This window comes from Chrysemys picta, chromosome 3, assembly GCF_011386835.1.
Source record: "Chrysemys picta bellii isolate R12L10 chromosome 3, ASM1138683v2, whole genome shotgun sequence".
Taxonomy (NCBI): domain Eukaryota; kingdom Metazoa; phylum Chordata; order Testudines; family Emydidae; genus Chrysemys; species Chrysemys picta.
Genome location: NC_088793.1, coordinates 56862472 through 56879845, shown reverse-complemented (window position 1 = coordinate 56879845; position 17374 = coordinate 56862472). Strand labels below are relative to the sequence as shown.

At 41.6% G+C, this 17374-nt stretch overlaps 1 protein-coding gene across 5 annotated transcripts in view; it reads left to right on the top strand.

The window, feature by feature from the left end:
* The window catches only part of LMBRD1 (LMBR1 domain containing 1), a 216375-nt gene that overhangs the window by 53585 nt on the left and 145416 nt on the right, over window positions 1-17374 (top strand). For all 5 annotated transcript variants that reach the window (XM_005280088.5, XM_065587944.1, XM_042848855.2 and 2 more), the window contains exon 6: window positions 8444-8532. In XM_005280088.5, the coding sequence (XP_005280145.1) occupies window positions 8444-8532 (89 nt within the window). The remainder of the gene's footprint in view (window positions 1-8443; window positions 8533-17374) is intronic.

Below are 17374 nucleotides of genomic sequence, written 5' to 3'. Positions count from 1 at the left end.
TTTATTTCACAATCTTGAAACATTAAATTTTTCAGACATTTTTGCTGAATTGTTTTGGTTGCAATAGACATGAATTTACAAAATGCATTAGTGTTGCAGAACTCGCATTTTCTAGAATTTGTTAAAATTCACCGAGATCTTAGAGATAAAAGGGAGTTCAGGTATGGGATGTTAACTAGAGGCAAATTAGGGTTAAGGGTGGGTATTTTTAAGATGCGAGAATAAAGCATGTTTGTGTTGTGAAGGAAAGTCAGGGGAGATTGAGGTTAAGGAAAAGAGTAAAAGGGGGGATGAGACTTGGTGCAAGGGACATGATGGGATGGGATCTCTGGGGCAAGTGAAAGGGCTATAGAGGGTTTCCTGCAAATGACACTTACTTCCATTGTTCCTGGAAGCATAGCAACCACCTTCTTTCCAGACTGACGGATTCAGAGATCTTCATATGGTCCACTTCCTCAGTGAAGTGAGGTACAATAGATAGTTGACCCTACCTTTTTCACCACTTGGATCAAAAAGTTAAAACCCTGCTTAGATCACAGATGAAAAGAACTCTTCTCATTGCTAGATTTGCAATATGAACTACATAGCTGACTCTCTGCAGTAGGTGCCCAGGACTGAAACTTTATTGACTGAAAGTCAGGAGTTGCTATAGATAAATAGGCAGATGTTTGTACTCCACCAACTATGCTTAATGCAGTTTAACCATGGCCCTTTTTGTCCCATGGCTTATACTAGTTCAGTGCCACCGCTTTAGATTCTGCTTTGAAAGGCAGCAGAGTTGCAGCCTCTGCGGCAATTAATACTGTGCCACTAACTTTGCTCAGAGGAAGCCCAATCAACCCAAAAGTAGACTGAAAATGCAGAGACTAATTTCTTAAGAATGAAACCAGGATGACAGCTGCAAGTGAATTTCTGCGGCTGCTTTTGATATTTAGAAAACTTTTTTCAAGGCATCTCTAAATACAGATAATGCTTGTTTTTTTCCCAACTAAAAGCAAAGGAATGACGCAAATTGCAGTGCTTGTGCACTCTGGTTCCTGTAGGAGCTGGCATATGTAAAATGTTTCAGTATCTAGTTTAGGAACGTAAAATAGTAAACTGTTAATGGGTAAGCATTAGTCTTACTGACTAACCCAGCCTAACCGTTAACCCCCAGCCGTTGGCAGGGCGGGGCAGCCCAAGCCCGCCGGAGAAGCCCTAGCCCCGTGGGTTGGCCAACCCCAACCCCACGGGCTGTACCGGCCGACCAGAGCAGCAGCCCCGGGCCCCACCGGCCGGAGCAGCCCCAGCCCTTCTCGGTTTAATCGGTTAACTTTTAAAATATTTACATCCCTAATTTAGCGAATGTTGTTCCTCAAGCTTTATTAGTATTTACATTACTGTCCAGGAGCTGTAATGGGGCCAGGACCCTATTTACTTTTGGGGGGGAAGTGCTCAGATAACATGCTGATGTGTAACCTTCTAAAAATCAATATAGAGTTATACTCAGTGATGTATAAATACCTAGTAAAAATGATCCCTGCTCTGAATAGCTGACAGTTAATGTGCGGGTTTCAAAAGTTAGGGATATGTGCAATTTAAGGACCTCTAAATATTACATCTCCTACCAATTTTGGTGAAATGTTTTTGGACAAAGTAGTTGGCAGTGTTTCTTTAACCTGTAAAGGTGAACTTCAAAGCAAAAAAGGCTTCCCATTACTGTTTCTTTGATGTAGAATAACTGATAAGACTTCAAGATTTTCTTGATTTTTTTTTTCTTCTTCTTTACACTTCAAATAACCTTATTTAGATTATGGAAGCGTCACACATGCTGGGTGCTTTCCAAATGCAGATAAGTTCTGAAGATCTTATTACCTACTTCAGAGATCAGTGAACAGAGGATTGTGAGGACTTAATATTCTTTATTTCAAATGCAAACAACTAAACATTCAAGTTTAAGGCAATCTCTTATATTGTAGAAGAGGAGTAAAGAACTACAGAAACTTTTTTCTTCATAGTGCATCTTTAAAACAGTGGCATTTTTCATACTGTTAGCTAAGTATGTAGATGTAGTAAAGGGGGATCATAGATGCAGCTGCAATCTCCAGTAAGTTAAAGCTTGGATAATGCTGAATAGGGGTGAGAGTCAAGTATTCCTGGACCATGGATTGACTTTTTTTATCCCTTTTCTAAGACTAGTTCTAAGAAACATGTATTGGTCCTGAAAGTATTAATGGCATAGTATAAAGTTTGATAAGGTTGGTAGCTCTAACCTTAACATTCTTTATTGCCCTTTGCATTTTTAGTCAGACTTGACATTAGCAGATGATGATGTTCTCAAATTGCTAGTCAGACTTGCTAAAACTGAGCTTCCTACTTACTATCAGATGGTTTAAAGCAGGGTTCAAAATTTACCAGACAAATAGTGATTCAAAGTAGCTGTAAAAGATTTGGATGGTTGGAGCTCCAACAGCTAATTCCAGGGCACTGATTTAGAGAGGAGAATTGTGCATCCCTGCAGTCAGTTGCTGGAAGGGGGACCATGCTGGGATTTCTGCCAGGATGCCTACCTGCTAAGATGGAATGTCTGTAAATGTGAAGAATGTATGCAAATAATGGCATGCCTTAATTGATCTAATTGAGTATGCTTCATTTTATTTGTCTCTTTTAAGAACATTTTTCTGCTGCTAGTGCTAGCTCTTGTCACATGATATAAATATCTGCTCTATTCAATAAACTAGATTTTTGGTCCTGCTAAGCAGAACTTCTGATCTACAGAAGACCATCAATCCTGGAAGAGAACCTCCTAATACTTGATGTACAGTACGAATTGGTATTAATATTTCCTTAAGGGCACCTGTGTATTCCTGCATGTGGGATCTGGTACCTCTGACATTGAGCTATGGAACTGCCTTCAAAAGCCATAGTGTTTGGGAGGTGCATGAGCACTCTAAGTGATGTTCTATATTAGTGCACCCATCAGTCACACTTCAGCCACTGCAGGATGATTTGTACTCTGCCTCTGTGTTCCTAGAGCGTTTTCTAGCTTTATCTTGTATATATTTGTGGATAGAAAGAATATTAAGAGGTTGCACTTAACCATCCTGCAGCATCTCCATGTCTAGATCTGGATGCATTAGCAGTAGATACAGTCTGACCCCAAAACCTACATAGATGTACCTGCCTTGGAAGAGGTTTGTTCTGCCATTTAAAAACTGCAAAGCGGGTGTGCTGCACGACTTGATAGCATAACACCTGAAATTCGCAGGTGCACCGTCAAGCCCATAACTGTAGCATTACACCAACTCTGTTAGGGCATGGATTACTGGGAAGATAACTGAGTGTAAGGCAGGGATTATTATCCCATTCTATAGGGGGAAAGGCCCACACATAGCATGCAGTGTGTATATATAGGCCAATAACTCTCTGCTCCCTGTTCTAGAAAAGTCACCACGTATGTCCTAGTCACCATGCTCCAGCCTCTCCTTGTGAAATATTGTCACCAGAGCAATTGGGATTTGCTACTAGGCTTATCTGAGATCCATTGTGAATTCAGCTAGCCTTTGACAACAGCATACGTAGACCTAAAGACAGTCTTTGATTATGTCAATAGAGCTGTCTTGCAGAAGACCCTACAAGGCATTGGTCTTTCCAACGTTCTCTGGAGGTTGATTCAAGTTCTACTTAATGACTCTGGTACCGGTGTGTTGGGGGACCCATAGCTCTGACTGGCTTCACACTAGATACAGGATGAAGCAGGGATGTGTCCTGGCCCCAGCCATATGCTGTTGGAAAATGAATTGTCCTTGAGCATGTATCTGCAAATATTGGTATAAGTGTCAATTCAACTTCTTTTAGTGACCTGGATTATGCAGATGATAATTTATCTGGACCGAGGAGGACTATTTCAAAGATGGACTGGAGAGCTTCCAGCATAAGGCAGCTGTTCTTGGGCAAAACCAAAAATCCATGGTGTTTGGCACAAAAGTTGTGATACGAGATTTGTGCTTCTGGAAAAACTGGAAGTAATGGGTGACTTTATCTAGGCAGTAAACTGCCATCAAATGTGTGCAGCCAGCCAGATATTCTACTTTGGATTGGTTTAGTAGCCTCATCCATGAAGGACCTGCATGAAGTCTAGAGCCAAAAGAAGGCGAAAATATATTCAAAAGTACATATTTATCAAACCTAAATACTTTGGTTCCTTTTTATATGGATCTGAAACATGGATGCTGCTTAAAGAAATCAGGAGGCCAGACACATTTCATAAGCATTGTCAGTGGTGACTACTGGGTATAAGATTGACAAATGCAAACAGTAAGAAGTATAGATCTCTGAGAATTGGCCTTGAGAGGCTTTAAGTTGTCTTTGGCCATGTCCAGCTGGCCCTCTTTGCTTATGTTGCCCATCTTGGAGACAAGTTCCTACGTTTTGAGCTTTGAAGGTCATGCTTGAGGCTAGGTGGAGTCACTACCCAATCACAGATTAGCGGTGGTCATGCAGTTGCCCACGATTAACTTGGCTGCCCCAGATCACTAATAATCCTGTGGCGCTCGTGATGCCTGGAGTAGAGCTGTACAGTGTGCTTATGGACATTTGGCACTGTGTGTGACTAGTTTGGTCACAGAGATCCCCTTGGGATTGTCATCTGATGTGCTGAAATTACCTCTGAGCCCATTTTCCCTGCCAGCTTGGGACTTCAACAACCCTGTCTTGTTGAGCCAGACATGCTAGCCTGCTGCAACACAGACACAGGGCCTGGTCCAGGCCTCAAAACTGCAGACTTAACTGAAAACACCTCAGCAGGTTACCTGCTTCCAGCACCCAGACACCCAGCTTCCAATGGGATCCAAACCCCAAATAAATCAGTTTTACTCCGTATAAAGCTTATACAGGGTAAACTTGTAAATTGTCTGCCCTCTACAGCTGTTTGATCCCCTGGTATTAATCACTTACTCTGGGTTTATTAATAAGCAAAAGTGATTTTATTAAGTATCAAAAGTAGGATTTAAGTGGTTTCAAGTAATAACAGACAGAACAAAGTCACCAAGCAAAATAAAGCAAAAACATGCACGTCTAAGCTTAATATATTAAGCAACTGATTACAGGGAATATCTCACCCTCAGATGTTCCAATAAGCTTCTTTCACAGACTAGACTCCTTTCTAATTTGGGCCCAACCCTTTCCACTGGTACAGTCCTTGTTGGTTTCAGTAGACATCTCAGGTGGTAAGCAGGGGTTTTCTCGCAATTGGCAGCCCCTTTTGTCCTGCTCCTTCTCCTTTTATAGCTTTGGCACAAGGCGGGAGTCTTTTGTCTCTTTGGGCCCTCACCCCTCTCTTAAAGGTAAAAGTACCAGATTTAAGATGGATTTCATTATCAGATGACATGGTCACATGCCACTGTAAGACCCCTAGACTCCATTCCCCATGGGCTGGCCTACACATACACAGGAAGGCTTTCAAGTAACTAAGGCCATTTACAACTGATTGTTTCTGGAGCACCCTTAATGGCCTTCACTTAATATGTTTACATCAGTGATACAAGTTTTTTATTCTCCTAACTCCAGATATAGAAATAATACATGCAAACAAATAGGATGAACACACTTAGTAGATTACAAGCTTTCTAATGACATCATACAAGGGGTACTTAGCATAAAGCATATTCCAGTTATGTCATATTCATAAGCATATTTCCATAAAGTATATGAAGTGCAACATCACACTATGAACCACCACAGTCTAAGCATATTGTTGATTGTATTAGCCTTTTGGCCACAGTGTCTCATTGAAAGCTGGTGTTCGACCAGTTATTCTCCACAACTCCCAAATGTGTCAGTCACTGCTTTCCAGGATAATCCCCCATCTAGTAAGTGGGGGCCTTATTAAAATGCATATTGTGTGCACCCAGTATATGAAGCAATCCAGATTACTTTGAATCCGTGTTCTGTCCTCTTATTTCCTACTCCCCCAATTTTTGTGCTCTTCAAACTTTCAGTGATTGTTTTCTTCCGGGTCATTTATAAAAATGTTCAATAGTGTAGGACCAAGAACCAATCCCTTATGGGATGTGTTTAGAAACATCCATTTTATAGTTACATTCTGAGACCTATCCATTAGCCAGTTTTAATTGCTATGTGCTATATTAACTTTAGATAATTCTAGTCTTTAATCAAAATGTTGTATGGTGCCAAGTCAGACATCTGAAAGATGAATTTAGGCCTGTCATCTAGCCCTCCTTTCATTCCAGGACCAACACAGAGCACCTCCAGTGCTATATGGGATGAAGTCCCTCAGGCAAACCTGTGAACTTCAATCTTTCTCCTTTGCCTGAGCCACCAGCTTCTTGGCAAAATCTCATGCAAGAACCTCTCCAGTTATTGCTGTGGTGTTAATACAAGCTTTTCTAAAGGACCTCTTAGAAGCTTCAGGACAAATTACGTCTACACTGACTTAACCTACTGACTCATAAGGCATACCTTCAACCTTGGCACCGACACCATTCCAGCGTTGGCATTCTCAACCAGCCCATGTCTCAGGCTATGCAAAGACACTGGCTCTCCTGTCACCTCTTCCTAACCATCATATAGAGCAGCCTGACAAGGATGACTGGAAAGATAGACACCCTGGAAAACCCATAAGTCTCCCTGGAGAACATCAGAGCTACTGTCTTGCCAGAGGACCAGATTAGGCCTTCTTCAGTGTCTGAGTACACCGTTTCAAGAAGAAGAACAGGAGTACTTGTGGCACCTTAGAGACTAACAAATTTATTAGAGCATAAGCTTTCGTGGACTACAGCCCACTTCTTCGGATGCATGTAGTCCACGAAAGCTTATGCTCTAATAAATTTGTTAGTCTCTAAGGTGCCACAAGTACTCCTGTTCTTTTTGCGGATACAGACTAACACGGCTGTTACTCTGAAACAGTTTCAAGAGCTCTTAGAGGATAACAGACCCTAGATGTTGATAGGGTTGGAAGACTCCAGGGCAGGGATCACTGTGTTTTTTCATATCCTGTAGTCACATCCAAAATAGGAGCTAGCTCTCCCTCATGGTTCTGTTTTCTGCTAGGGACAGCCCATCAGGATAAACCTACTAGCAGCTAAGGGCCACTAGTTTTTAACGCCGCATCCTGTAGCCAACAGTATAGGTGCCTCTCAGAAGGGTGAGAGGGAATAGTCACCTTCTGCCATCTGTCGTTTTCTCCCTCCCCTCCCAAAATCACACTTAATAGTTTGTGTCCCAAAAATATCTGGGTTATAAGCAAATTCCTTCTGGTTTAACCATATTGTTTAAAACTGAAATAGTTAATAGCCCTAGAAGTAATCTCAGGTTGTATTTTTCTTGGCCCCTAGAAAAGGATACAGTTAATTTAAGATGAGCTTGCAAAAGGGTGCCTTTTTATTTACTTTTCTCAGAATTATTTTCCTTTTTATGTGCCTATTTTTGCAGTAACTCTATTCCAAGTTGTTGCACAGTAAACAGTTGCACTCGAACAATCAGTGTAATATTAGTGTTTAGATGGTTGATGGTTGGGGAGGAGAAGACTATTTGTTGCGTTCTTTGTTTAAAATAAAAATTAATCAATAGCTCAAAACTTTCCACACGCTTTCAGTTTTATTTTTTTAGGTGAGGAAGTGGTCTCTGTTCACCGTTGCTGCAAATGCACAGCATGTGTTGGGAACAATAATGGAAGTTGGAATCACACTATACTTGAATTTCTTGTGAGACCTCATGGTGTCAGAAAACATGTTCTCGGACCATGGGGTCAGCATAAATGATATAGCATGAGACTTTATAACTGCAAGAATAAAATGGAAGCAGATAGCCATTTTAGAAAAAAAACCTAGTTTATTTCAAACATGGTGAGCTACTATATTTGTGCAGATTTGTGTATTGGATATTCAAATTTGGCCAAAATGTATTATGAAGATAACTATTTTAGCTTAACAAGCATTTTCTACAGCAGTATAAAAAAAGTGCAAGTTAATGCCGTCCAACACTAAATGGATAACTGAAATGCTTAAGTCCCGCTCTCAACTATGCAGTTGGCCACTGCTGCTGCATCTGATAACATGCCCTCCACTATTTTCTATGTATGAAGAACCCAGAGCTGTACACTGAAAATAAACTACTTGTTTAGAATAGCTATCTTAACTGAAGAGAGCACTATTATACTCCTTATAACTTGCAGGCAGAATATTTGCAACATTGGAAACTGATTTATACAAAAGCATAGCTAGTATGAAGGAATATAAACTAAAACGAAAAATTGGTCTGGAAGAAAATCATTCTTTGTGTGTATATATAATTCAGCTTGAGGTAAGAGTTTCTTTTTTTTTTTCTTCAGGGGTAGATTGATTTCCCTTAAAATATTTCTTTTAAGTGGCAGTCTATTGCAGTTCTGAAGTTTTAATGACTATTAAAAATTTTAAAAACTGTTAACTTTTTTTCCTTGTTATAGTGCCTTCGTTCCGTTGGATGTTCCCCAGAAGAGAAATTCCACTGAGTGGGAGAAAGTGAAATTCCTGTTTGAGGAACTTGGAAGTAGTCGTAAGTTCTTTCAGGAATTGTGTGTTTGAACTTGGCATTAAACAGTTAATTATACTTTTTACCTTAATAATGCGAAGTGGCATCTGAATAAGAAAAATAGTATGTGCTTCCTTGTAAGGAATAGAATTTGTTTGAATTCAGTTATTAATTGAAAGGTAAAATGTTTTTAACATAAGAATTGCCATACTGGATCAGACCTGTGGTCCAGCTAGTCCAGTATTGTCTCCATCAGTGACCAGCACCAGATGCCTCAGGGGAAGTTGCAAAAAACTTGCTCCCATAATGGTGTTATCCTAATCCTTAATAGTTAGAGACCAGCTTAAACCCTGACTAATGAGGTTTTTTACCCTTTCCAAAAACTATTTTTACCATTAACTGTTATCTCTCTAGACATCCTTGTTACCCATGTAAAGGTCCCATCTTTTCTTTGGATCTTACTAAGAGGAAAACTATAAGTGCATCTGACGAAGTGAAGTACTTACCCACGAAAGCTTATGCTCCAATACATCTATTAGTCGATAAGGTGCCACAGGACTTTGTTGCTTTTTACAGATCCAGACTAACACAGCTACCACTCTGTTATAAGTGTTTAAGATCTTAAATTATACAGGGAATGTATATAGTCTTAACATCGCACAGAATTATAATCAAATATTTGAAAAATCTTGCCCTATTGGGGTATGAAACTGGAGTTCTTTGTATCTTTTGCACTAGATGACATCACACATGTTTTGCAGAATAGGGAGGTGATATTCCTTTCAGTGCTCTAGTTATGTGATGTCAGCTTTGCACATAAAGTTTGCTGGATTGGGACCAGTTCTGTTAGCTTACCTCAAATACAAGTGTAGAAGTCTGCTTGAGTTGACTGCGTTCTCCAGTGGAGAGGAGGCAAGGGATGTGGAGGAGGAGGAGGAAGAGGAGGAACAGGGGTTTGTATAAGGAGTGGGAGAGACTGTCGACTTTGGACAGTCTTCCCTTACATTTTTAGAAGTTTTAGTAATTGTGATGGATGCCCTAAGACCAGTGAAGTTCAGTACAACTAGTAGTGACCTGGATACCAAAGATGAATGGTTAATAAAAATAACAGCTTACAGTTTCTCTTTTTAATACTATGGTGATGGGCGATATAGGAAAAATGTAAAATTGAATACGGTTGAAGGTCTCTAAAAGTGTATTTTAACACAGATAAGTCAGCATAGTTGTGGTGCTTACTGGAGGGTGAAAAAAAAAATTAAACTACTCATAAAATTCTAAATTGTTAAATACACCAAACTTTTTCTTAAGTTATTTGGAGAAAACAATGAAGACTTCTGGCCAACACTAAGCCATAATCAAAAGATGCTGGGATATATTCAAAACAGAATAATTCAGAGAAAAATACATAAACTGATATGACCAAGGCACTAAATGACTTTTTGCTAGTGTGTATTTGCAAGTTTTTACCACCACAAAATGTGTATATCAAGACTAAGAGTTCCTGGATACTGTTCCTTTGTCTGATTTTTTTTTTTTTTTTTTTTTTTTTTTTTAAAGATAATGGCAAAATTCCTATTGTTACTTCAGTGGGGCCAGAATTTCATCTTTCTGTTTTCAAGGCCCTTCATGGTTTATTGCCATGAAACTTAACTCTTAAATGCTGTGGATATGACAACTCCTGTATGTGGTGTGCCACACATGCCAGCATTCATTACCCATTTGTTACACTTTGAAACAGCACCTTGATGCTTGTGCCCTTGCTACCTCTCACTCATGGGTAGATTTCCCCATAAACATCCACAAAACCACTTCACTGGCATCATTCATATCCCTCCTTAAATTGCTGCTTTGTTATGCTTTTGAAACACTTAAGCTATGGTCTCAGCACAGCAGCTGTCTATCATGCTGACAATATATTCTCATTGTTTTCCTTTACCACTTTGCAGTGGTACCGGCTTTAGGCACTGCAAGGCCCAGTTTGAAAGAGCTGCCACTGAAGACAGCGGTGGGACTTTGGTGGCAGCTCTATTGGCTGCCGGTGCCTTCAGCGGCACGTCGGCGGAGGGTCCTTAGGGACGGTGCGGGGCCTGATTCGGGGGAATTGGGGGAATCACCCTAAGGCCAGCTCTGATCACCAGCTCCAGTCAGGCTGCATTGTTCCTTCACGCCCCGCCCTCCGAGCCACTTCACAACTCTTTTGTAGGGACTTTTCTGGATTTAAAACAGACTAATTAAACTTCTGATTATTTTCTAATAAAGCAGCTTCTTTTAAACAATAGTTGGTGTACGAAACCATGATTTGTAAATTAGCATATCAGAAGTAGTTAGAATGTCTTTCAATGACAATGTGAGCAAGCATGTGGTGGTACGTATGTTAATTTAAATATTCATGTTGCAGTTCAAGTGCACCATTGTATGTCTAAAAATAAATGTGTCAAGTACACTCAAACCATCTGTAGTGGGTTAGCAGTGGTCCCTGCTCTTCTGGGTCAGTGGGAGGCCACTCCGCCTCACCACATCACTGTGTGTTGCCCACAGTTAAGGAATTAGCCGGGGAATACACAGCCTGTGGCTCTGGCCTGCAGTCCAGGCAGAGCAGCAGTCAGTTAGTCTCTAGCCTGCAGTCAGGGCAGAGTAGCCAACATTTATGGACCTGGGCCCTCAGTCAGTATGGGGCAGTAAGGAGTCTGTGGCTTGGGCCTTTACTCAGGGCTGAGCAAAGAAAAAGGGCAGGGTGTCCTAGCTCTGGTGGATGGCTGGCAAATGCAGGCTCCTTGGCCTACGGGGGGGGGGGACTGTCACTCCAGGGCTGGGGTGGCAAGGGATAGGGGGACATGGGGCCCTCCCAACTCCACTGCATCCCAGCCTAGGACCCTAACAGTGGTGGGGTATTCCACCACTGGGTCAGTAGGGAATCCAGCCGCAACATGCTGACTATGTCTCTGGCAGAAATGCAGCCAGAGTAGGGTTGGCTGCCACAGGCCACTTCCTGGCCTCCCGTCGGGGTATACTTGCATCTCAGGGGTGTCTTCTGACTCGTTAGGGTAGGTAGCTAGAGGCAATCCCAGTGACTTCTCAGTGCCTTGGTCAGCAGGCAGCCCTGGCCAGTCCTCAGGTTGGTGGGAGACTGCAGCGGACCCCCATCTCAGGAGCGGGCAGCAGGCATCTGTCGTCTTTGGTGGCTGCAGCCCAACTGAGTTCCTTGATCCATCCTTTATACTTCCTGTTCTGCCCCCTGACTTCTGGTGGAGGGGTGAGCATGGCCTGACTCTACCCACCAGGGTTCAGAGTGTGGTCCCTTCCCCTCTGGCTCAGTGGGAGGCCACTCTGCCACATCACACCATCTTATAAGAAGGGTGTGGTATCAAGTGTTAGTAAATAAAAATGTAAAATTGTGAACTGTATTTCCTACTCTTGCAGAGGTGTATACAGAATACAGGTGTTTTTTGGGCTCTTTAAATAAAAAAAAAGTAATATCTATACTCATAATTATGGAGCCCCTAGTCTTCTGGGGGGCTTGAGTTCCATGGGCCCATCCTTTAATAGGGTCCTGCTTGCTGGCTAGGAAGGAAGAGATTTCATTTTTGTAGTTTGTCTTGGGAGGGTGGCTTTCAAATATATGGCTCCTTCAGCATCTGAATGAGCACCATGATTGATGGATAAAGTTCAGCTCCAAGCTCATCTGCGCCCATGGTAATGTTCAACTTGAGGTGGACAGTTGCAGAGAATTTCGCTAACTAATAGGTTTTTTAAATGTTGTTTTTTGTCTCCTGATCTGAGACCAGAAGGGGGAGATGGTTATAAAATTCATTTATTTGGTGTAAAGTTGTATCTGAGCAAAATAGGTTTATTTAAAATAAATTCAAATTAGTGTTAATTTAAATAAAAATAAACACTTTCATGTTTAAATGTACGTGGTGCATGGCCCTTAGACAGTCTTTAACTTTATGACCTTGAGGAAAAAAATCTCTGGGTGAAATTAAATGTTTGTTAGCTTGGCAGTACCCAAGGTTCTTCATCGAGTCATGTCCCTGTGGGTGCCCCGCTCTAGGTGTCGGTGCCTCCCTGCGCTGGAGATCAGCGATTTCTCGCAGCAGAACTTGGCAGGGGGAAGGGCGCACACAGGAGTAGTCTCATGTAGCCATTAGCACCTCCTGTAGCATGTGCTTCCCTGACTGTCCCCTCAGTTCCTTCTCAACCGTCCTCGGTGGCAGACGGAGCCCCACACAGTCCTCTTTCTTTCTCCTCCTTCCCCCTTCTCCCCCCCCCCGAAAGTATACAAGTTACATAGGAACTTCTTTTTAGTCTATACTTAGTTAGTTTCCTTAGTTCCTCTTAGAGGTTATCTCTTTTATAAAAAAAAAAAAAAAAAAAAACAGGGAAAAGAGAAGAACGAAGAAGGCTTCTTAACTCCCCATTTGGGAACAGTTTCTACAGTTTACCTTTACAATTAACTTCCACCCCTCTCTCTTGAGAGGCGGGAGAGGCTTAACTGCAGTCATGCCAGGCTCAACAGGATTTAAAAAGTGTGACTCCTGCCGTGAACCGCTGCCGGTCTCTGATGGCCACACATCTTGCATTCGCTGTCTGGGAGAAACTCATATCTCCCAGAAATGTGCACATTGCACCAACTTAACATCAAAGGCAAGACGTGACCGGGATCTCTGCTTGAAAATGCTTCTGCTGGAGAAATCCCTCCAACCTCCGCAAGAAACATCCTCCGGAGAGTCTCACAGACTGAGATCCCTGAGCTCTGATAAGGCTCCGACTTCCAAAACTGTCAGGAAGTGAGCCTCGACCTCTCCAGCAAGGGTCTCTCAGTAATAGAGCGCTTCCCCAGCGAGGTCTTTACCCTCAGTGCTCCATTCATCCAGAGTGAGCACTTACAAGGCACCGGGCTCCTCCGGCACCATCCCTCAGCAGATTCCTGCTGAGCCCCAACATGCAGCACCAGAGTTGAGACTTCAAATCTCCTCCACGGCACCGACTACCCCAGTGCAGAGCACGGCACAGGCAGCGGCACCGCGATCAATACTGCCGTCACCAGCACCGACCTAAGACTTGATGCCAGCTAACAAGCCAAACCTGGCACTGGTCAGCACTCCAACGGTCGACCGCAACCCCAAGGCGGGACCAGCGCAACTCCTGCATCCTGCTAACATAGCAATTTCTTTGGCATCGCAGGTTTCAGAGTAGCAGCCGTGTTAGTCTGTATCCGCAAAAAGAACTGGAGTACTTGTGGCACCTTAGAGACTAACAAATTTAGCAGTCACCACTGCTCAGCACTGAACACTCCCCGAGCTACATAACATATGCATAAAATACATCATACTTATGCCATAATTATATCATAACAGTATCTGTGAAGAATGTGGGGGTGTAGTATCACAATCTTAAAAGCAAATTTTCACTTGTTTAAAATATTAATGTAACTAAAGAAACAACTTTCATCTGTCTGCAAGTTAGATAACTTACTTTTGCTTTAATAAACAATTCCAACTATATTCTAATTATCTAATTGCTAAAATTGATCTTTGTATATTGTAATGGTGAAGGGGTGATGCTTTTACTATAGGATGACCAGACTTTGCATGTGGACTAGTCAGGGCATCTTGCTTCAGTTTTAAGTGCTCTTATAAATTGGAAAATGACTATAAAATTGGCATCGAAGTTCTATATTTTACTCTGATTTTCAGATTGTGGCTAAAACTTTCAAAAGTGAATTTGTTCCCTGTTTTTAAAACAACACTTGAGGGTCAATATGATCTGGGGGTCATAGTGGACCACAAGCTAAATGAGTCAACAGTGTAACACTGTTGCAAAAAAAGCAAACAACATTGTGGGATGTATTAGCAGGAGTGTTGTAAGCAAGACATGAGAAGTAGTTTTTCCGCTCTACTTGATGCTGATTAGGCTTCAACTGGAGTATTGTCTAGTTCTGGGTGCCACTTTTCAGGAAAGATGTGAACAAATTGGAGAAAGTCCAGAGAAGAGCAACAAAAATGATTAAAGGGCTAGAAAACATGACCTATGAGGGAAGATTGGAAGGGGGGGGGGGAAAAGGGTTTGTTTAGTCTGGAAAAGAGAAGACTGAGAGGGGACATAAGTTTTCAAGTAGATAAAAGGTTGTTACAAGGAAGAGTGAGGAAAAATTCTTTCCTTCTGAGGATAGGACAAGAATCAATGGGCTTAAATTGCAGCAAAGGAAGTTTAGATTGGACATTAGGAAAAACTTCCTAACTGACAGGGTGGTTAAGAACTGGAATAAATTGCCTAGGGAGATTGTGGGGTATCCATCATTGGAGATTTTTAAGAGCAGGTTAGACAAACTGTCAGGAATGGTTTAGATCAGAGTTTCTCAAACTGGGGTCTCCGAGGGAACTCCAGGAAGTCTGCGGGTCCCGCTGATCAATTCCTCCCCCTCCCTCCCTCAACTTCTCCTCCTACCTTCCAGCGCCTCATGCATGCTGGGGAACAGCTGTTGCCCAGCATGCATGAGGGGCTGGAAGGGAGAGTGGGTATGGGGATGCTCAGGGGAGGGGGTGGTAAGAGGGGTGGGCAGGCCCTTGGAGAAAGGGGTGGAGTGGGGACATGGCTTGGGGCTGAGCTGGGAGTTTGGGGGTCCATGACAAAATTGTAAATCAAAATGGGTGTCCTCGGGTTACTAAAGTTTGAGAACCACTGGTCTAGATAATACTTACTCTGCCATGAGTGTAGGGGACTGGACTAGATGACCTCTTGAGGTTCCTTCCAGTCACATGATTCTATGATGTATGCAATTATATCCCATGTGATGGGTTTGGTCACAGAAACCCCCTTGGGACTGTCACCTGTTGTGCTGAAGTTACCTCTGAGCCTGATTGAGAGAGATGCACAACTGTTGGCTCCCCCAGGTATTAATCACTTACTCTGGGTTTATTAATAAAAAAAATCACTTAAGTATAAAAAGTAGGGTTTAAGTGGTTTCAAGTAATAACAGACAGAACAAAGTAAGTCACCAAGCAAAATAAAGCAAAAACACCCAAGTCTAAGCCTAATGCATTAAGAAACGGATTACAGGTAATATCTCACTCTCAGATGTTTGAATAAGCTTCTTTCACAGACTAAACTCCTTCCTAGTCTGGGCCCAGCCCTTTCCCCTGGTATAATCCTTGTTTGTTCAAGCAGACTCTCAAGTAGTAAGCAGGGGTTTTCTTATGACTGGCAGCCTCTTTGTCCTGCTCCACCCCCTTCTATAGCTTTGGCACAAGGCAGGAATCTTTTGTCTTTCTGGGTCCTCATCCCTCCCTCCTAAACGGAGAAGTACCAGATTTAAGATGGATTTCATTATCAGGTGACATGGTCACATGTACTGTAAGACTCCTAGTCTCCAGTCCCAGTGAACTGGCCCACAGATACGAAGGCTTTCAAGTAACTACGGCCATTTACAACTGATCGTTTCTGGAGCATCCTTAATGGCCTCCACTTAATGTTTGCATCAGTGATGCAAGTTTATATCTTATTCTCCCAACTCCAGATATAGAAATAATACGTGCAAACAAATAGGATGGACAAACTTGGTAGATTACAAGCTTTCTAATGACACCATACAAGGGGTATTTAGCATTAAGCATATTCTAGTTATGTCATATTCATAAGCATATTTCCATAACACATATGGAGTGATACATCGCACCCCATATCTGATGTGTTTACAAGTAGTAACGTTTTTTGAACTGCTAGGCCTGCAAATTTGGTGTACAACCTGGAACTCAAACTTTTTTCATGTAAAGATTCTGCAGTTAATCATTGTGTTGACTGAAAGCCAAGCCAGAATAGAATCCAGCTCATTCTCCTACATTTGCTTTGTAGTGCTAATAAGAGTAAAAACTTGTTATTCAAAAGGTTACTGTAGGACCTAAATCAAGGCAAAACTTGGTCCTTGGTCAATAAAGAAAGGAGGGTTGATTCTGAGTACGTACCCCATGGATGGAGGTGAGTGTGTATGTTCAATAAGGTGTCATTTTTACAATCTCTTCAGAGTAGAACTGTGCTTTTAAACTGTCGGTATTGCATTAGAGAGATCTCCAAACGTTCAAGGGAATTTCAACTCTTATAATGAAATTTTTCTGTTAAGTTACAGATGATTGCTTTATGTCAAAACACACCTGTTAAAAATCTAGAATGATAGCTTGCAAACCAAGGAACAAGGAGTTCTAAAAGTGCTACTAGCAGTTCTGAAGTGTAACTTATTTTAGGGTTTACATGATACTGAAATGAAATGCATCAATCATCATTCTAATATGCTAGGTGTTTTCAAATCTGAGTGCTAGGGAATTACAGACAATGTGTTTTTGTGGAAGGGGAGCATAAAAATGGCTTTAAAAAAAGACTTTGGGTGTGTACAATTTTATACTTGGTTTGTTTTACCCTAGGAAAATTTCCTGTTGCTGACAGATGCAGCTGAACTAGTACTGAATGTTTAGTTGTGTAGCTGTTACTAGTATTTTTTTTTAATAATACTAACTTTGTTTAATTAAAATGGAATACTTCAAATTTCATACAACTTTGACATACCACAGAAGTAAGACTGAGAAGCTGGAAAGAGGTTTTGATAGTAGTTGTAGTATTGCGGGTTGACTTGACACTAAATGATGCTACACTCAGAACAATAATATCCATATAAAGTTTGTTTAGAAAAATGCAGCATATTTCTCTTCTATATAAGGTCTTGTTCAATCAGTTTTAAAAGTGTCTATTTTCTTTAGTGAGATTTTACCATAAATGTACATCCTGTTTTAAATCTCCTCTATCCAAAATATTTTCATGTGTTATCAACTTGCTTGCTCTGCCAACTTAATATACATATGCAGTCTACATTAAAAGG